This window comes from Phasianus colchicus, chromosome 37, assembly GCF_987193195.1.
Source record: "Phasianus colchicus chromosome 37, bPhaCol1.hap1.1, whole genome shotgun sequence".
Lineage (NCBI taxonomy): Eukaryota > Metazoa > Chordata > Aves > Galliformes > Phasianidae > Phasianus > Phasianus colchicus.
Window position 1 is genome coordinate 2,475,945 of NC_143472.1, and position 17,419 is coordinate 2,493,363.

A 17,419-nucleotide genomic window follows, 5' to 3' on the forward strand; every position below is an offset into this window, starting at 1 on the left:
ACCCCCTATCCAATCACCGCGCGCGGCGAAGCGACCCGACCAATCACGCGCCGCTTTGACGTGAGCGACGGCGCGGTTGACCAATAGCTGCGGAGGAGGGAGGAGGATCGCGGAGGCGGAACCTACCGCTTTGTGGCCGAACCGGAAGAGAGCGACGGAAGAGCGGAAGCCGGGGATCCGGGAAGGGAACGGGATGGAATTCCCGGAGCACAGCCGGCAGCTCCTGCGCGGCCTGCGGGAACAGCGAGCCCAGGGTTTCCTATGCGACTGCACGGTGCTGGTGGGCAGCGCCCCGTTCCCGGCTCACCGCGCCGTCCTGGCGGCCTGCAGCGCTTTTTTCCACATGTGTTACGCGGAACGTTTGGATAAAGGCGAACTGGTGAGGCTCAACAGCGAGATCGTCACCCCGCCGGCTTTCGGCCTCCTCTTGGAATTCATGTACGAAGGCCGTTTGGTTTTGGCCTCCACCCCTTTAGAGGACGTCCTGGCGGCCGCCAGTTACCTTCACATGAACGACGTCGTCAAACTCTGCAAGAAAAAACTCCAAACCCGAACCCCGGCCGAAGCCGACAGCACCAAACGCGAGGACGACGACGACCCCTCCCCCCCACACCCCTTCCCCCCCCCACACCCCTTCCCCTCCCCCCACCTTCCTCCTCCTCACCACCCCCCCCTCCCCACCCCCACCCCTCCCTCCCCTCCCCCCGCCGCCGCCGCCGCCGCCGCCCCCCCCCTTCTCCCCCCTTCGTCGCTTCCCGTTCGTCGCGACGAAGACCCCCGCCCGGACCCCCCCCCAATTCCTCCCCCCTCCCTCGCCCTCCACGTGGACGTGGCCGACACCACCCAACCCAACGTTGACGGCGATTGGCACCGTTCGGATCCCCCCCCTCCCCCACCTCCCCCTCCTCTTCCTCCTCCTCCCCCCCCCTCCCCACCCCCACCAGTTCCACCGAAGCTTCACCCGACCCCCAAACCTCGGCGAAAAGCGGGACGGCGTGGTTCCCCCCCCCCTCCCCTTTATTACCCATCAAAACCGAACCCATCGTTATTTCGGACGAAGAACCCGAACCGCAACACCGCCCCGCGGTTCTCTTCCCCCCCCACCACCAACACCACCAACACCACCCCCAAAACCCCCCCCAGAGCTCGGCGGAAACGCTGCCCTTCGCTTTACCCCCTTTACCGCCACCTCCCGCTGCTCAGCTCTTCTTACAACCCGTGGAACCTCGAGGTGGTTTCGGTTTATTTGCGGACGAAGCTCCGACCTGCCCGACTTGCGGCAAGACTTTTTCTTGTTCCTACACCCTGAGGAGACACGCCACGGTTCACACGAGGGAGCGACCCTACGAATGTCGCCACTGCTTGAGGAGTTACACGCAATCCGGGGATCTGTACCGGCACATCCGCAAGGCGCACAGCCACGGCGGCCAGCGGGGGGAGGGGGAGCGCGGCCACGTGGCTTAAGTGGGGCTGGGGGTGAATTTTTGGGGGGTGGGGGGTCGGGGGGGGTGGAGGGGGGCGTACGGAAAGGTGGGGTGGTGGGGGTGGTCGTTAACGCGGTAATTAACGCGGTAATTAACACGGCAAGCTGCCCGAATTTGGGTAGGAATGGACATGGAAACTCAGTCTAATGGGGCTGGTAATTAACGTGGTAATTAACGCGGTAATTAACACGGCAAGCTGCCCGAATTTGCGTAGGAATGGACATGGAAAGTCAGTCTAATGGGGTGGTCGTTAAGGCGGTAATTAACGCGGTAATTAACACGGCAACCTGCCTGAATAGGGGGAGGAATGGACATGGTGACCCAGCCTGATGGGGCTGGTAATTAACGTGGTAATTAACATGGTAACTTTCCCTATAGTGGCTGGTAATTAACGCGGCAAGCTGCCCGAATGGGGGCAGGAATGGACATGGAAACTCATTCTAATGGGGTGGTCGTTAACGCGGTAATTAACGCGGTAATTAACGCGGTAATTAACACGGCAAGCTGCCCGAATGGGGCCAAGACTGGACATGGAAACTCAGTCTAATGGGGCTGGTAATTAACGCGGTAATTAACACGGCAAGCTGCCCGAATTTGGGTAGGAATGGACATGGAAACTCAGTCTAATTAGGGTGGTCATTAACGCGGTAATTAACATGGTAACTTTCCCTATAGTGGCTGGTAATTAACACGGCAACCTGCCCGAATGGGGGCAGGAATGGACGTGGTGACCTGTCCTAAAGGGGTTGGTCATTAACGCGGTAATTAACGCGGTAATTAACACGGCAAGCTGCCCGAATTTGCGTAGGAATGGACATGGAAACTCTGTCTAATGGGGTGGTCGTTAACGCGGTAATTAACGCGGTAATTAACGCGGTAATTAACACGGCAAGCTGCCCGAATGGGGCCAAGACTGGACATGGAAACTCTGTCTAATGGGGTGGTCGTTAACGCGGTAATTAACGCGGTAATTAACGCGGTAATTAACACGGCAAGCTGCCCGAATGGGGCCAAGACTGGACATGGAAACTCTGTCTAATGGGGTGGTCGTTAACGCGGTAATTAACGCGGTAATTAACGCGGTAATTAACACGGCAAGCTGCCCGAATGGGGCCAAGAATGGACATGGAAACTCAGTCTAATGGGGCTGGTAATTAACGTGGTAATTAACGCGGTAATTAACACGGCAACCAGCCCGAATGGGGCCAAGAATGGACATGACAACTCAGTCTAATGGAGCGGTCATTAACGCGGTAATTAACGCGGTAATTAACACGGCAAGCTGCCCGAATTTGCGTAGGAATGGACATGGAAACTCAGTCTAATTAGGGTGGTCATTAACGCGGTAATTAACATGGTAACTTTCCCTATAGTGGCTGGTAATTAACACGGCAACCTGCCCGAATGGGGGCAGGAATGGACGTGGTGACCTGCCCTAATGGGGCTGGTAATTAACGCAGTAATTAACGCGGTAATTAACGCGGCATGCTGCCCAAATGGGGCTAAGAATGGACATGGAAACTCAGTCTAATGGGGCCGGTAATTAACGCGGTAATTAACACGGCAAGCTGCCCGAATTTGGGTAGGAATGGGCATGGTGACCCGGCCTGATGGGGCAGGTAATTAACGCGGTAATTAACGCGGTAATTAACACGGCAACCTGCCCCAATGTGGGAATGGATGGACATGACGCCCAGCCTAACGAGGCTGGTAATTAATACAGCAACCTGGTAATGACCGTGGCAACCCCGGTAGGGAGATGGAAGCCCGGTAATTAACGTGTTAAGCCACTAATGAACCTGGCGGCTTACCCTAATTGGGCCGCTAATGAACGTGGGGAGCTGCCCTAAAGGCAGGTGGGCGTGGCTTATTCGGCAGGGGGCGTGGCTTTGTGTCGGGTGGGCGTGGCTTGCGCCCGGACCGGATCAAACACGTGATCATTTGATCACGTGTCAAATCACGCCGCAGCGCTGGGGGCGTGGCTCGCCGCCCCGCGCTCCCATTGGTTCCCCGCGCCATCCAATGGGGGTGGAGCAGACGGCGGGCGGAAGTTGGGCGGAGGGGAGGAAGGGCCGGCAGCGCCCCCACGTGGCTCGGAGGACCTCGGGGAGTTCGGCGATGCTCCCAGCGCCCCCAGACCCCAAAATCCCCCCCTTTCCCCCTCCCCAGTCCATCCCAGTGCCCCCCATCACCCCCCCAGTCCATTCCAGTGCCCCCCATTGCCTCCAGCCCCCAATATCCCCCCCTTTTCCCCCCCCAGTCCATCCCAGTGCCCCCCATTACCCTCCCAGTGCCCCCCAGTATCCTTCCAGTGCCCCCCATTGCCTCCAGCCCCCAATATCCCCCCCTTTTCCCCTCCCCAGTCCCTCCCAGTGCCCCCCATCACCCCCCCAGTCCATCCCAGTGCCCCCCATTACCCTCCCACTGCCCCCCCAGTCCATCCCAGTGCCCCCCATTACCCCCCCAGTGCCCCACATTGCCTCCAGCCCCCAATATCCCCCCCTTTTCCCCCCCCAGTCCATCCCAGTCCATCCCATTACCCTCCCACTGCTCCCCCAGTCCATCCCAGTGCCCCCCAGTGCCTCCAGCCCCAATATTCCCCCCTTTCCCCCCCCCAGTCCATCCCAGTGCCTCCCATTACCCCCCCAGTCCATCCCAGTGCCTCCCATTACCCCTCCAGTTCATCCCAGTGCCCCCCATTACCCTCCCACTGCCCCCCAGTCCATCCCACTGCCCCCCATTGCCTCCAGCCCCCAATATCCCCCCCTTTTCCCCCCCCCAGTCCCTCCCAGTGCCCCCCATTACCCTCCCACTGCCCCCCCAGTCCATCCCAACCCCCAAATCTCCCCCTCCATTCCCCCCCCCCCCCCGACACACACCCCCCCATGGGCTCAAAGCACTTTAATCACAAAAATAGAGCTCTCTCTCTCTCTCTCCACAACAGCAGCGCCTATAAAAGGGGGATTTTTTTTTTTTTTTGGGGGGGGGAGGGGGGTCCGATAGGAGGATAAAGAAATGGGATGGGGGGAGGAAAAAGGAAAGGGGGGGGGGGGGGGGCCTGGGTCAGGAGGAACAGGAATGGGAGTGGGGGGGGGCGCAGGTGGATGGACCCCCCCCGAAAAAAAAGGAGGGGTCGGTGAGGGGGTGCAGCAGCAGCAGGAAGAGGAGAACCCCCAAAACGTAGCAGGGCAGCAGCGCCCAGCGCTGGGGGTGCTCCAGGGCGGCCCCCAAAGCGGGGAAACCCATGGAGTTACAGAACGAGTGGCACAGCACCGGGCCGGCCAGGTGGCCTGGGGGGGGGGACAGGGGGGTCAGACCCACACCCCGTACAGCACCGCATCCCATACAGCCCCCACACCCCATACAGCTCCCTGATCCCATATACCCCTGACCCCATACAGCACCGCATCCCATACAGCACCGCATCCCATACAGCCCCCACACCCCATACAGCCCCCTGATCCCATATAGCTCCCTGATCCCATATACCCCTGACCCCATACAGCACCGCATCCCATACAGCCCCCCCACCCCATGCAGCCCCTGATTCCTATATGATCCCATACAACCCCGACCCCATACAGCCCCCCCACCGCATACAGCCCCCTGATCCCATATACCCCTGACCCCATACACCCCCCTGATCCCATACACACCCCCCACCCCATACAGCACCGCATGCCATACAGCCCCCCCACCCCATACAGCCCCCTGATCCCATACAGCCCCTCACCCCATACACCCCCCTGATCCCATACACCCCCCCCATCCCATACAGCACCTCATCCCATACAGCCCCCCCACCCCATACAGCACCGCATCCCATAAAGCCCCCCCAACCCCATACACCCCCCTGATCCCATACACCCCCCCACCCCATGCAGCACCGCATCCCATAAAGCCCCCCAGACCCCATCCCCCCCCCTGATCCCATACACACCCCCCACCCCATACAGCACCGCATGCCATACAGCCCCCCCACCCCATATACCCCTAACTCCATACAGCCCCCCGACCCCATACACCCCCCTGATCCCATACACCCCCCCCCCACCCCATACAGCACCGCATCCCATAAAGCCCCCCCACCCCATACAGCACCGCATCCCATACAGCCCCCCCACCCCATACAGCCCCCTGGCCCCATATACTCCTGACCCCATACAGCCCCCCCACCCTGTACAGCACCGCATCCCAAAGAGCCCCCCCACCCCATACAGCCCCCTGATCCCATACACCCCCCCCACCCTATACAGCACCGCATCCCATAAAGTCCCCACACCCCGTACAGCACCTCACCCCATATGGCATCTCATCCCATAAAGCCCCCACACCCCGTACAGCCCCCTGATCCCATACACCCCTGACCCCATACACACCCCCCACCCCATACAGCACCGCATCCCATAAAGCCCCCACACCCCATACAGCACCTCATCCCATACAGCACCTCATCCCATAAAGCCCCCTGATCCCATATAGCCCCCTGATCCCATATACCCCTGACCCCATACACACCCCCCACCCTGTACAGCACCGCATCCCATACAGCCCCCCCACCCCATACAGCCCCCTGATCCCATATAGCTCCCTGATCCCATATACCCCTGACCCCATACAGCCCCCCCACCCCATATAACTCCCTGATCCCATACACCCCCCCCCCACCCCGTACAGCACCGCATCCCATACAGCTCCCTGATCCCATATACCCCTGACCCCATACAGCCCCCCCACCCCATATAACTCCCTGATCCCATACACCCCCCCCCCACCCCGTACAGCACCGCATCCCATACAGCCCCCACACCCCATACAGCCCCCTGACCCTATAGATACCTGGGTCCTATAGACCCCTGACCCCATACAGCACCTCATCCCATAAAGCCCCCCCACCCCGTACAGCACCGCATCCCATAAAGCCCCCCCGACCCCATACACCCCCCTGACCCCATACACCCCCCACACCCCATACACCCCCCTGATCCCATACACCCCCCCACCCCATACAGAACCGCATCCCATACAGCCCCCCCACCCCGTACAGCACCGCATCCCATAAAGTCTCCCCACCCCATACAGCACCGCATCCCATAAAGCCCCCACACCCCATACAGCCCCCTGGCCCCATATACTCCTGACCCCATACAGCCCCCCCACCCCGTACAGCACCGCATCCCATATACCCCTGACCCCATACAGCCCCCCAGACCCATTACACCCCCCTGATCCCATACAACCCCCCCCACCCCATGCAGCACCGCATCCCATAAAGCCCCCCCGACCCCATACAGCCCCCTGATCCCATACAGCCCCTCACCTCATACAGCCTCTGACCCAGTACACCCCCCCCATAACCCCCCTGACCCCATACACCTCCCTGGCCCTATAGACCCCCCCTCCGACCCCATACAACCCCCTGACCCCACAGACCCCCCTGACCCCATACACCCCCCTGACCCCATACACCCCCCTGACCCTATAGACCCCCCCCGACCCCATACACCCCCCTGACCCCATACACCCCCCTGGCCCTATAGAACCCCCCTGACCCTATAGATCCCCCTGGCCCCATATACCCCCCGACCCCATACACCCCCTGGCCCTACAGACCCCCCTGACCCTGCTGACCTCTGACCCCCGAGTCCCTCTGACCCTACAGACCCTTCTGACCCAACTGCCCCCCGACCCCGCTGACCCCAGACCTCTGAGTCCCTCTGACCCCTGACCCCGCTGACCCCTGACCCCATGTCCCCCTGACCCCGCTGACCCCAGACACCCCAGTCCCTCTGACCCCTAACCCCACTGACCCCTGACCCCATGTCCCCCTGACCTCACTGACCCCGCTGACCCCTGACCCCGCTGACCCCTGACCCCGCTGACCCCTGACCCCACTGACCCCGCTGACCCCTGACCCGTGTCACCCTGACGCCGCTGACCCCCCTGACCCCATGTCCCCATAGACCCCGCTGACCCCTGACCCCCCTGACCCCGCTGACCCCGACCCTGCTGACCCCTGACCCGTGTCCTCCTGACCCCGCTGACCCCTGACCCCGCTGACCCCTGACCCGTGTCCCCCTGACCCCGCTGACCCCCGACCCCGCTGACCCCAGACTCCATAGACCCCTGACCTCGCTGACCCCTGACCCCGCTGACCCCGACCCTGCCGACCCCTGACCTGTGTCCTCCTGACCCCACTGACCCCTGACCCCGCTGACCCCAGACTCCATAGACCCCTGACCCCGCTGACCCCTGACCCCGCTGACCCCTGACCCCACCTGTCCTGAGGAAGATGAAGGCGGTGTAGGCGCCGAACACGGCGGTGTAGGAGAACTGAAACGCTGCGGACAGAGGGGGGGCGGGGGGGTCCAGTACCTCCCAGTCCCTCCCAGTCCCTCCCAGTGCCCCCCAGTACCTCCCAGTTCATCCCAGTCCCCCCCTGTTCCTTCCAGTTCCTCCCAGTTGCTCCCAGTCCCCCCAGTGCCCCCCAGTTCCTCCCAGTCCCTCCCAGTTCCCCTCCAGTTCCACCCAGTCCCTCCCAGTGCCCTCCAGTTGCTCCCAGTCTCCCCCAGTTCCACCCAGATCCTCCCAGTTCCCCTCCAGTTCCACCCAGTCCCTTCCAGCTCCTCTCAGTCCCCCCCAGTTCCTCCCAGTGCCCCCCAGTTGCTCCCAGTCCCTCCCAGTTCCCCTCCAGTTCCACCCAGTCCATCCCAGTGCCCCCCAGTTGCTCCCAGTCCCCCCCAGTTCCACCCAGTCCCTCCAAGTTCCCCTCCAGTCCCTCCCAGTGCCCCCCAGTCCCTCCCAGTTGCTCCCAGTCCCCCCAGTCCCCACCTGCCGCCATGAAGATGCTGCCCACGGAGCTCTGCCGGAATCGGAGCTGCTCGATGACGTGATGGAAGTGGGCTGAGGGGGGGGGGGGTTGGGGGTCACAAATTTGGGGGGGGAGGGGGAGGGAAAGGGAGGGGGCTCCTCCCAGTGCCCCCCAGTTCCTCTCAGTTCCTCCCAGTGCCCATTGCCCCCATTACCCCCCACCCCCCTCCCACAATTCCTCATCATCTTCGTTCCCCATTACCCCCCTTACCCCCCCCATATGGCCTCCATCCCCCCATAACCCCCCATAACCCCCCCCCCACAACCACCCCACAACCCCAAATAATCCCACATAACCCCATCCATCCCATAATAACCCCACACAGCCCCACATGACCCCAGGTAACCCCACCACCCATCCCATAATAACCCCAATCCATCCCATAATAACCCCACACAGCCCCGCATGACCCCACATAACCCCAATCCATCCCATAATACCCCACATAAGCCCCCATCCATCCCATAATACCCCCAATCCATCCCATAATAACCCCACATAACCCCACATGACCCCCATCCATCCCATAATTCCCCCAATCCATCCCATAATAACCTCCAACCCATCCCATAATAACCCCCAACCCATCCCATAATAACCCCCAACCCATCCCATAATAACCCCACATGACCCCACATAACCCCCAAATCCATCCCATAATTCCCCCCGCCCATCCCATAATAGGCCGTTTCCCATGAGCACCCAGGCCGAAGAAGAGCGGGCAGGCCAGCACGGCGTATGGCGACACATCCCATAATAACCCCATCCATCCCATAATAACCCCACACAACCCCATATGAACCCACATAACCCCCCAATCCATCCCATAATACCCCTACTCCATCCCATAATACCCCCTGCCCATCCCATAATAACCCCCAATCCATCCCATAATAACCCCGCATGACCCCACATAACCCCACCACCCATCCCATAATACCCCCAATCCATCCCGTAATAACCCCACACAACCCCATATGAACCCACATAACCCCCCAATCCATCCCATAATACCCCCAATCCATCCCATAATAACCCCACATAACCCCACATGACCCCACATAACCCCCAATCCATCCCATAATAACCCCAATCCATCCCATAATACCCCCAATCCATCCCATAATAACCCCACATAACCCCACATGACCCCACATAACCCCCAATCCATCCCATAATAACCCCAATCCATCCCATAATTCCCCCAATCCATCCCATAATACCCCCATATGACCCCACATAACCCCATCACGCATCCCATAATAACCTCCAACCCATCCCATAATAACCCCCAATCCATCCCATAATAACCCCACATAACCCCACATGACCCCCATCCATCCCATAATTCCCCTCACCCATCCCATAACAACCCCACATAACCCTACATGACCCCACATAACCCCCCAATCCATCCCATAATAACCCCAACCCATCCCATAATAACCCCCCCAACCCATCCCATAATACCCCCAATCCATCCCATAATAACCCCCAACCCATCCCATAATACCCCCAACCCATCCCATAATAACCCCACATGACCCCACATAACCCCCAATCCATCCCATAATAACCCCAACCCATCCCATAATACCCCCAATCCATCCCATAATAAGCCCCAATCCATCCCATAATAACCCCAATCCATCCCATAATAACCCCACATGACCCCACATAACCCCCAAATCCATCCCATAATTCCCCCCGCCCATCCCATAATAGGCCGTTTCCCATGAGCACCCAGGCCGAAGAAGAGCGGGCAGGCCAGCACGGCGTATGGCGACACATCCCATAATAACCCCATCCATCCCATAATAACCCCACATGACCCCACATAACCCCACCACGCATCCCATAATGCCCCCAATCCATCCCATAATAACCCCGCATGACCCCACATAACCCCAATCCATCCCATAATGTCCCCAATCCATCCCATAATAACGCCCAATCCATCCCATAATAACCCCGCATAACCCCACATGACCCCACATAACCCCACAATCCATCCCATAATAAGCCCCAATCCATCCCATAATTCCCCCCCAGCCATCCCATAATAACCCCACATGACCCCACATAACCCCAAAATCCATCCCATAATAACCCCCAACCCATCCCATAATTCCCCCCGCCCATCCCATAATAGGCCGTTTCCCATGAGCACCCAGGCCGAAGAAGAGCGGGCAGGCCAGCACGGCGTATCGCGGCCCGGCGCAGGGCAGCAGGACGGGCAGCATGCAGGCGCGGAACACGAGCTCCTCCGACAGCGGCGCCACCACGTGGTTCCGCAGCCAGCGCACGTCGCGCAGCCACGGCAGCGCCCGGCGCGGGGCTGGGGGGGAGTCAGAGCCTGGGGCCCAGGGTGCGGGACGGACCCACGGATCGACCCACGGATGGGGGAGGGACCCACAGATGGACCCACAGATGGACCCACAGATGGACCCATAGATGGACCCATAGATGGGGGGATGGACCCACAGATGGGGGATGGACCCATAGATGAACCCATAGATGGGGGCATGGACCCACAGATGGACCCATAGATGGACCCACAGATGGACCCATAGATTGACCCATAGATGGACCCACAGATGGACCCATAGATTGACCCATAGGTTGGGGGGATGGACCCATAGATGGACCCATAGATGGACCCACAGATGGACCCATAGATGGGGGGATGGACCCATAGATGGACCCATAGGTTGGGGCAGGGACCCATAGATGGACCCACAGATGGACCCACAGATGGACCCATAGATGGACCCATAGATGGACCCATAGATGGACCCACAGATGGACACACAGATGGACCCATAGATGGGGGATGGACCCATAGATGGACCCACAGATGGGGGGATGGACCCATAGATGGGGGGTGGACCCAGAGATTGAGGGATGGACCCATGGATTGACCCATAGATGGACCCATAGATGGGGGGATGGACCCACAGATGGGGGATGGACCCATAGATGGACCCACAGATCGACCCATAGATTTACCCATAGATGGACCCATAGATTGAGCCATAGATGGGGGGATGGACCCATAGATTGACCCACAGATGGACCCATAGATGGGGGGATGGACCCACAGATGGACCCATAGATGGGGGATGGACCCACAGATGGACCCATAGATGGACCCACAGATTGGGGGGTGGACCCATAGATTGACCCATAGATTGACCCATAGATTGGGGGCATGGACCCATAGATTGACACATAGGTTGGGGGAGGGACCCATAGATTGACCCACAGATGGACCCATAGATTGACCCATAGATGGGGGGATGGACCCATAGATTGACCCATAGATGGACACATAGATGGACCCACAGATGGACCCATAGATGGGGGGATGGACCCACAGATCGACCCATAGATTGACCCACAGATGGACCCATAGATGGACCCATAGATGGACCCACAGATGGACCCATAGATGGGGGGATGGACCCATAGATGGACCCATAGGTTGGGGCAGGGACCCATAGATGGACCCACAGATGGGGGATGGACCCATAGATGGACCCATAGATCGACCCACAGATGGGGGATGGACCCATAGATTGACCCATGATGGACCCATAGGTTGGGGGGATGGACCCACAGATGGACCCATAGATTGACCCATAGATGGACCCATAGGTTGGGGGGTGGACCCAGAGATGGACCCCTAGATGGGGGGATGGACCCATAGATTGACCCATAGATTGAGCCATAGATGGGGGGATGGACCCACAGATTGACCCACAGATTTGGGGGGATGGACCCACAGACTGACCCACAGACTGACCCTTCCGCCCCACAGCCCGACCCACAATTGGATGACTGACCCACACATCCACCGCTCTGCCCCACACACGGACCCCTGACCCACAGATCGCCCCCCCGCTGCCCCCCCGACCCCCAGCCCCACAGAAACCCCATAGAAACCCCCCCTTACCCAGCAGCCCCCGCAGCCCCTCCATGCATCGCCATGGGCAGTCCATGCACAGCTGCATCAGCGGCCCCAAAAACAGCACCTGTGGGGTGGGGGGGGTTTAGGGGAAGGGTTACGGCCCCCCCAAAACCCCACAGAACCCCATAAAGCCCAGAGAACCCCATAGAATCTCCCCGGCCCTATAAAAACCTCATAGCATCCCATAGAGCCCCATAAAACCCCATAGGATCCTATAGACCCCATAAAACTCCATAGGATCCCATAGAGCCCCATAGAAACCCCATAGGATCCTATAGACCCCATAAAACCCCATAGGATCCCACAGAGCCCCAAAAAACCCAATAGGATCTCATAGAGCCCCATAAAACCCCATAGGATCCCACAGAGCCCCAAAAAACCCAATAGGATCTCATAGAGCCCCATAAAACCCCATAGGATCCCACAGAGCCCCAAAAAACCCCATAGCATCCCATAGAGCCCCATAAAACCCCATAGGATCCCACAGAGCCCCATAAAACTCCATAGGATCCCATAGAACCCCACAGAACCCAATAGGATCCTACAGAGCCCCATAAAACCCCTATGGCCCCATAAAACCCCATAGGATCCCATAGAGTCCCATAAAACCCCTATGGCCCCGTTAAAGCCCATAGGATCCCATAGAGCCCCATAGAACCCCCCAAACCCCATAAAACCCCATAGAGCCCCATGGGACCCCATAGAGCCCCATAGGACCCCATAAACCCCCCTCACTCCCCCCCAAAACCCCACACAGGCAGCGCTATGGGGCAGCCCCACATCTCAGCCCCACACCTCACCTCCCCAGCCCCCCCAAACCCCATAGGATCCCATAAACCCCCATAAAACCTCCCCAGGCCCCCATAAGACCCCATAAACCCCCCTCAGCCCCCCCAAACCCCACACAGGCAGTGCTATGGGGCAGCCCCACATCTCAGCCCCACACCTCCCCACACCTCACCCCCCCTGCCACCCCCAAACCCCATAGTTCCTCCCAGGATCCCCTAGGACCCCATAGAGCCCCACAGGACCCCATAAACCCCCCTCACTCCCCCCCAAACCCCACAGAGGCAGCGCTATGGGGCAGCCCCACATCTCAGCCCCACATCTCCCCACACCTCACCCCCCCTGCCACCCCCAAACCCCATAAGACCCCATAGACCTCCATAGGACCCCATAGAGCCCCACAGGACCCCATAGACCCCCCTCAGCCCCTCCCAAAACCCCACAGAGGCAGCGCTATGGGGCAGCCCCACATCTCAGCCCCACACCTCACATCCCCAGCCCCCCAAACCCATAAAACCCCATAGAGCCCCATAGAATCCCCCAAACCCCATAGAGCCCCATAGAACCCCCCAAACCCCATAGGATCCCATAGGACCCCATAGGACCCTCCCAGCCCCCCACGGGACCCCATAAACCTCCCTCACTGCCCCCCAAACCCCACAGAGGCAGCGCTATGGGGCAGCCCCACATCTCAGCCCCACACCTCATATCCCCAGCCCCCCCCAAACCCCATAGGACCCCATAGAGCCCCATAAGACCCTCCCAGTCCCCCATAGGACCCCACAGACCCCCCCAAAACCCCACAGAGGCAGCGCTATGGGGCAGCCCCGCATCTCAGCCCCACACCTCACCTCCCCAGCCCCCCCCAAACCCCATAGCACCCCATAGAGCCCCATAGGACCCCCCAAACCCCATAAGACCCCATAGACCCACACAGGACCCCATAAACCCCCCTCAGCCCCCCCCAAAACCCCACAGAGGCAGCGCTATGGGGCAGCCCCACATCTCAGCCCCACACCTCACCATGGTGAGCAGCAGCGGCAGCAGCGTGGCGGGCAGCAGCCCCTCCAACCTCAACCCCAATAACGCGGGGAGGGGGGTGTCCGTCTATAGGGCGGGATTTAGGAACGATTCATGGGGTCAGACGTCGCCTCGCGCCCCATAAGTGTGGGGCTGAGACCCACACGACTCACCCGGATTCCCGTCAGCTCCTTCCAGACCCACACGGAGGCGGGGCTGAGCCCCGACACCACCAACACGCTGGTGAAACGGCGTTTGATCACTGCGGGGTGGTCCCTAAATTGAGGGGGGGGGGCGACCCCAAAAAGGCCCCCGCGTGAGACTCCCAGCCCTATAGAAGCCCCAAACCCCGCAGAACTCGCCTGAACCCCACGGGAACCTGCAGAACCCCAGAAAAACCCATAGGATCCCCCCGAACATCGTAGGACCCCATTGAAACCACGCAGACCCCACAGACCCCATAGAACCCCCTCAAACCCCATAGACCCCATAAACCCCTATAGAAACCCCACAGACCCCATAGAACCCCCCGCAAAACCCATAGACCCCATAGAACCCACCCAGACCCCACAGACCCCATAGAACCCCCCTCAAACCCCATACACCCCATAAACCCCTATAGAAACCCCATAGACCCCATAGAACCCACCCAGACCCCATAGACCGCATAGAACCCCCCCAAACCCCATAGACCCCATAGAACCCCCCCCAAACCCCATAGACCCCATAAAACCCCATAGGACCCCACAGACCCCCATAAGACCCCATAGCACCCCATAGCACCCCCATAGGATCCCACAGACCCCCACAGGACCCCACAGACCCCAATGGCACCCCATAGGATCCCCATAGGACCCCACAGACCCCCATAAGACCCCCATAACACCCCATAAGACCCCATAGCGCCCCACAGCACCCCATAGCGCCCCATAGGACCCCACAGACCCCCATAAAACCCCATAGCACCCCATAAGATGCCATAGCACCCCATAGCACCCCATAAGACCTCATAGCACCCCATGGCACCCCATAAGACCCATAGGACCCCATAGCACCCCATAAGACCCCATAGCGCCCCATAGCACCCTATAAGACCCCATAGCACCCCATAGCACCCCATAAGACCCCATAGGACCCCCATAGCACCCCATAACACCCCATAGCACCCCATAGCACCCTATAGCACCCTATAGCACCCCATAAAATCCCACAGCACCCCATAGCGCCCCACAGCGCCCTGTAGCACCCCACAGACCCCCATAGCACCCTATAGCACCCCATAAGACCCCATAGCGCCCCACAGACCCCCATAGTGCCCCATAGCACCCTATAGCACCCTATAGCACCCCACAGCACCCCATAAGACCCCATAGCGCCCCATAGCACCCCATAGCACCCCATAAGACCCCATAGCACCCCATAGGACCCCCATAGGATCCCACAGCACCCCATAAGACCCCATAGCACCCCATAGCACCCCATAGACCCCCATAGGGCCCCATAGCACCCCATAGCACCCTATAGCACCCCATAGCGCCCCATAAGACCCCATAGCACCCCATAGCGCCCCATAGACCCCCATAGGGCCCCATAAGACCCCACAGCACCCCATAGCATCCCATAGACCCCCATAGGGCCCCATAGCACCCCATAGCACCCTATAGCACCCCATAGCGCCCCATAAGACCCCATAGCACCCCACAGTGCCCCACAGCGCCCCATAGCACCCTATAGCACCCCATAAGACCCCATAGCACCCCATAAGATCCCATAGCACCCCACAGGACCCCACAGCACCCCATAAGACCCCATAGCGCCCCATAGCGGCCCACAGACCCCCATAAGACCCCATAGCACCCTATAGCACCCCATAGCACCCCACAGCGCCCCATAGCGCCCCATAGCACCCCATAGCACACTATAGCACCCCACAGCGCCCCATAGCACCCCATAGCGCCCCATAACACCCTATAGCACCCCATAAGACCCCATAGCACCCCATAGGACCCCATAGCACCCCATAGCACCCCACAGCACCCCATAGCACCCCATAGCACCCTATAGCACCCCATAGCACCCCATAGCACCCTATAGCACCCCACAGCGCCCCATAGCACCCTATAGCACCCCATAGCGCCCCATAACACCCTATAGCACCCCATAAGACCCCATAGCAACCCATAGCACCCTATAGCACCCCATAGCACCCTATAGCACCCCATAGCGCCCCATAGCGCCCCATAGCACCCCATAGCACCCTATAGCACCCCATAGCACCCTATAGCACCCCATAGCGCCCCATAGCGCCCCATAGCACCCCATAGCACCCTATAGCACCCCATAGCACCCTATAGCACCCCATAGCGCCCCATAGCGCCCCATAGCACCCCATAGCACCCTATAGCACCCCATAGCGCCCCATAGCGCCCCATAGCGCCCCATAGCACCCCATAGCGCCCCCCAGGACCCCCCCCGCCCCGTTACCTGGGCAGCGGGCTGCCCCACACATACAAGCTCCCCACGTATCCGCACGCCAAGGCCCCGCACAGCAGCACGGCGGCCAAACACCGACCGGATCCCCCCGGAACCCCGGCGGGACCCCCGCCCGGATCCGCCGAGCCCCCCGGCACGGCCCACGAGGCGCCCGCCGCCACCGACAGCGCCATGGCGCGGGGGGCGGGGCTACGGGAGCCGCGGGGCGGGGCCGAGGGGAAGGGGGCGGGGCTACGGGAAAGGACGGGATTGTGGGGGATATGGGAGAGGGGAGGGGCTACGGGAAAGGGGCGGGGCTAAGGGAAAGGACGGGATTGTGGGGATATGGGAGAGGGGCGGGGCTACGGGAAAGGGGCGGGGCTAAGGGAAAGGACGGCATTGTGGGAGAGAATAGGAGGTGGGCGGGGAGACGGAAAAGGGGGCGGGGCTAAGGGAAGGATGGCATTGTGGGAGGGGGCGAGAGGGGCGGGGCTATGGGAAAGGGGGCGGGGCTAAGGGAATGTGGGAGGTGTGTGAAAGGTGGGAGGTGGGCGTGGCTACGGGAAAGGGGCGGGGCGGAGGAAAGGACGGAATTGTGGGAGAGGTGGGAGGTGGGCGGGGCTACGGGAAAGGAGGCGGGGCTAAGGGAAAGGACGGCATTGTGGGGGATAAGGGAGAGGGGCGGGGCTACGGGAAAGGGGCGGGGCTAAGGAAAGGATGGGAGATAATAGGAGGTGGGCGGGGCGACGGGAAAGGGGGCGGGGCTACGGGAATATGGGAGAGATGGGAAGGGTGGGAGGTGGGCGGGGCGAGGGT

General features: G+C 60.4%; 2 protein-coding genes across 5 annotated transcripts; one reads left to right on the forward strand and one right to left on the reverse strand.

Annotated features, from left to right (window-relative positions):
- Positions 1-130: 130 nt before the first annotated feature.
- On the forward strand, positions 131-1,506 carry LOC149913486 (zinc finger and BTB domain-containing protein 3-like). Its single transcript, XM_090129550.1, is given in 6 exon segments — positions 131-612; positions 680-745; positions 823-866; positions 923-1,089; positions 1,092-1,165; positions 1,167-1,506. Coding segments are annotated over 6 exon segments (1,068 nt in total). The 5' UTR covers positions 131-193; the 3' UTR covers positions 1,465-1,506.
- Positions 1,507-4,538: 3,032 nt separating this feature from the next.
- Positions 4,539-16,856, reverse strand: RCE1 (Ras converting CAAX endopeptidase 1). Of its 4 annotated transcripts, XM_090129547.1 has the most exons (8): positions 16,616-16,856; positions 14,305-14,407; positions 14,135-14,218; positions 12,311-12,389; positions 10,526-10,693; positions 8,316-8,387; positions 7,763-7,825; positions 4,539-4,774 (listed from the first exon to the last, which is right to left on the reverse strand). In XM_090129547.1, the coding sequence occupies exons 1-8, from the start codon at positions 16,795-16,797 to the stop codon at positions 4,548-4,550; spliced, it is 978 nt and encodes a 325-aa protein (XP_089985673.1). In that variant the 5' UTR covers positions 16,798-16,856; the 3' UTR covers positions 4,539-4,547. The 4 variants fall into 4 exon arrangements, with proteins under 4 accessions (XP_089985673.1, XP_089985675.1, XP_089985672.1 ...); XM_090129549.1 differs by lacking the exon at positions 7,763-7,825; XM_090129546.1 differs by lacking the exons at positions 12,311-12,389; positions 14,135-14,218; positions 14,305-14,407; positions 16,616-16,856 and having other exon boundaries at positions 10,526-12,273.
- Between the last annotated feature and the right edge of the window lie 563 nt (positions 16,857-17,419).

Bases quoted from the DNA above. Each gene is read 5' to 3' on its own strand.
- RCE1 (XM_090129546.1), bottom strand. From the start codon at position 11,198: ATGGGTCCATCCCCCATCTATGGGTCCATCTGTGTGTCCATCTGTGGG. The intron at 7,826-8,315 runs GTGGGGACTGGG...CTCTGTCCGCAG, and splicing joins CAGCATCTTCATGGCGGCAG to CGTTTCAGTTCTCCTACACC. The intron at 4,775-7,762 runs GTGGGGTCAGGG...CCCCCCCCCCAG, and splicing joins CTTCATCTTCCTCAGGACAG to GCCACCTGGCCGGCCCGGTG.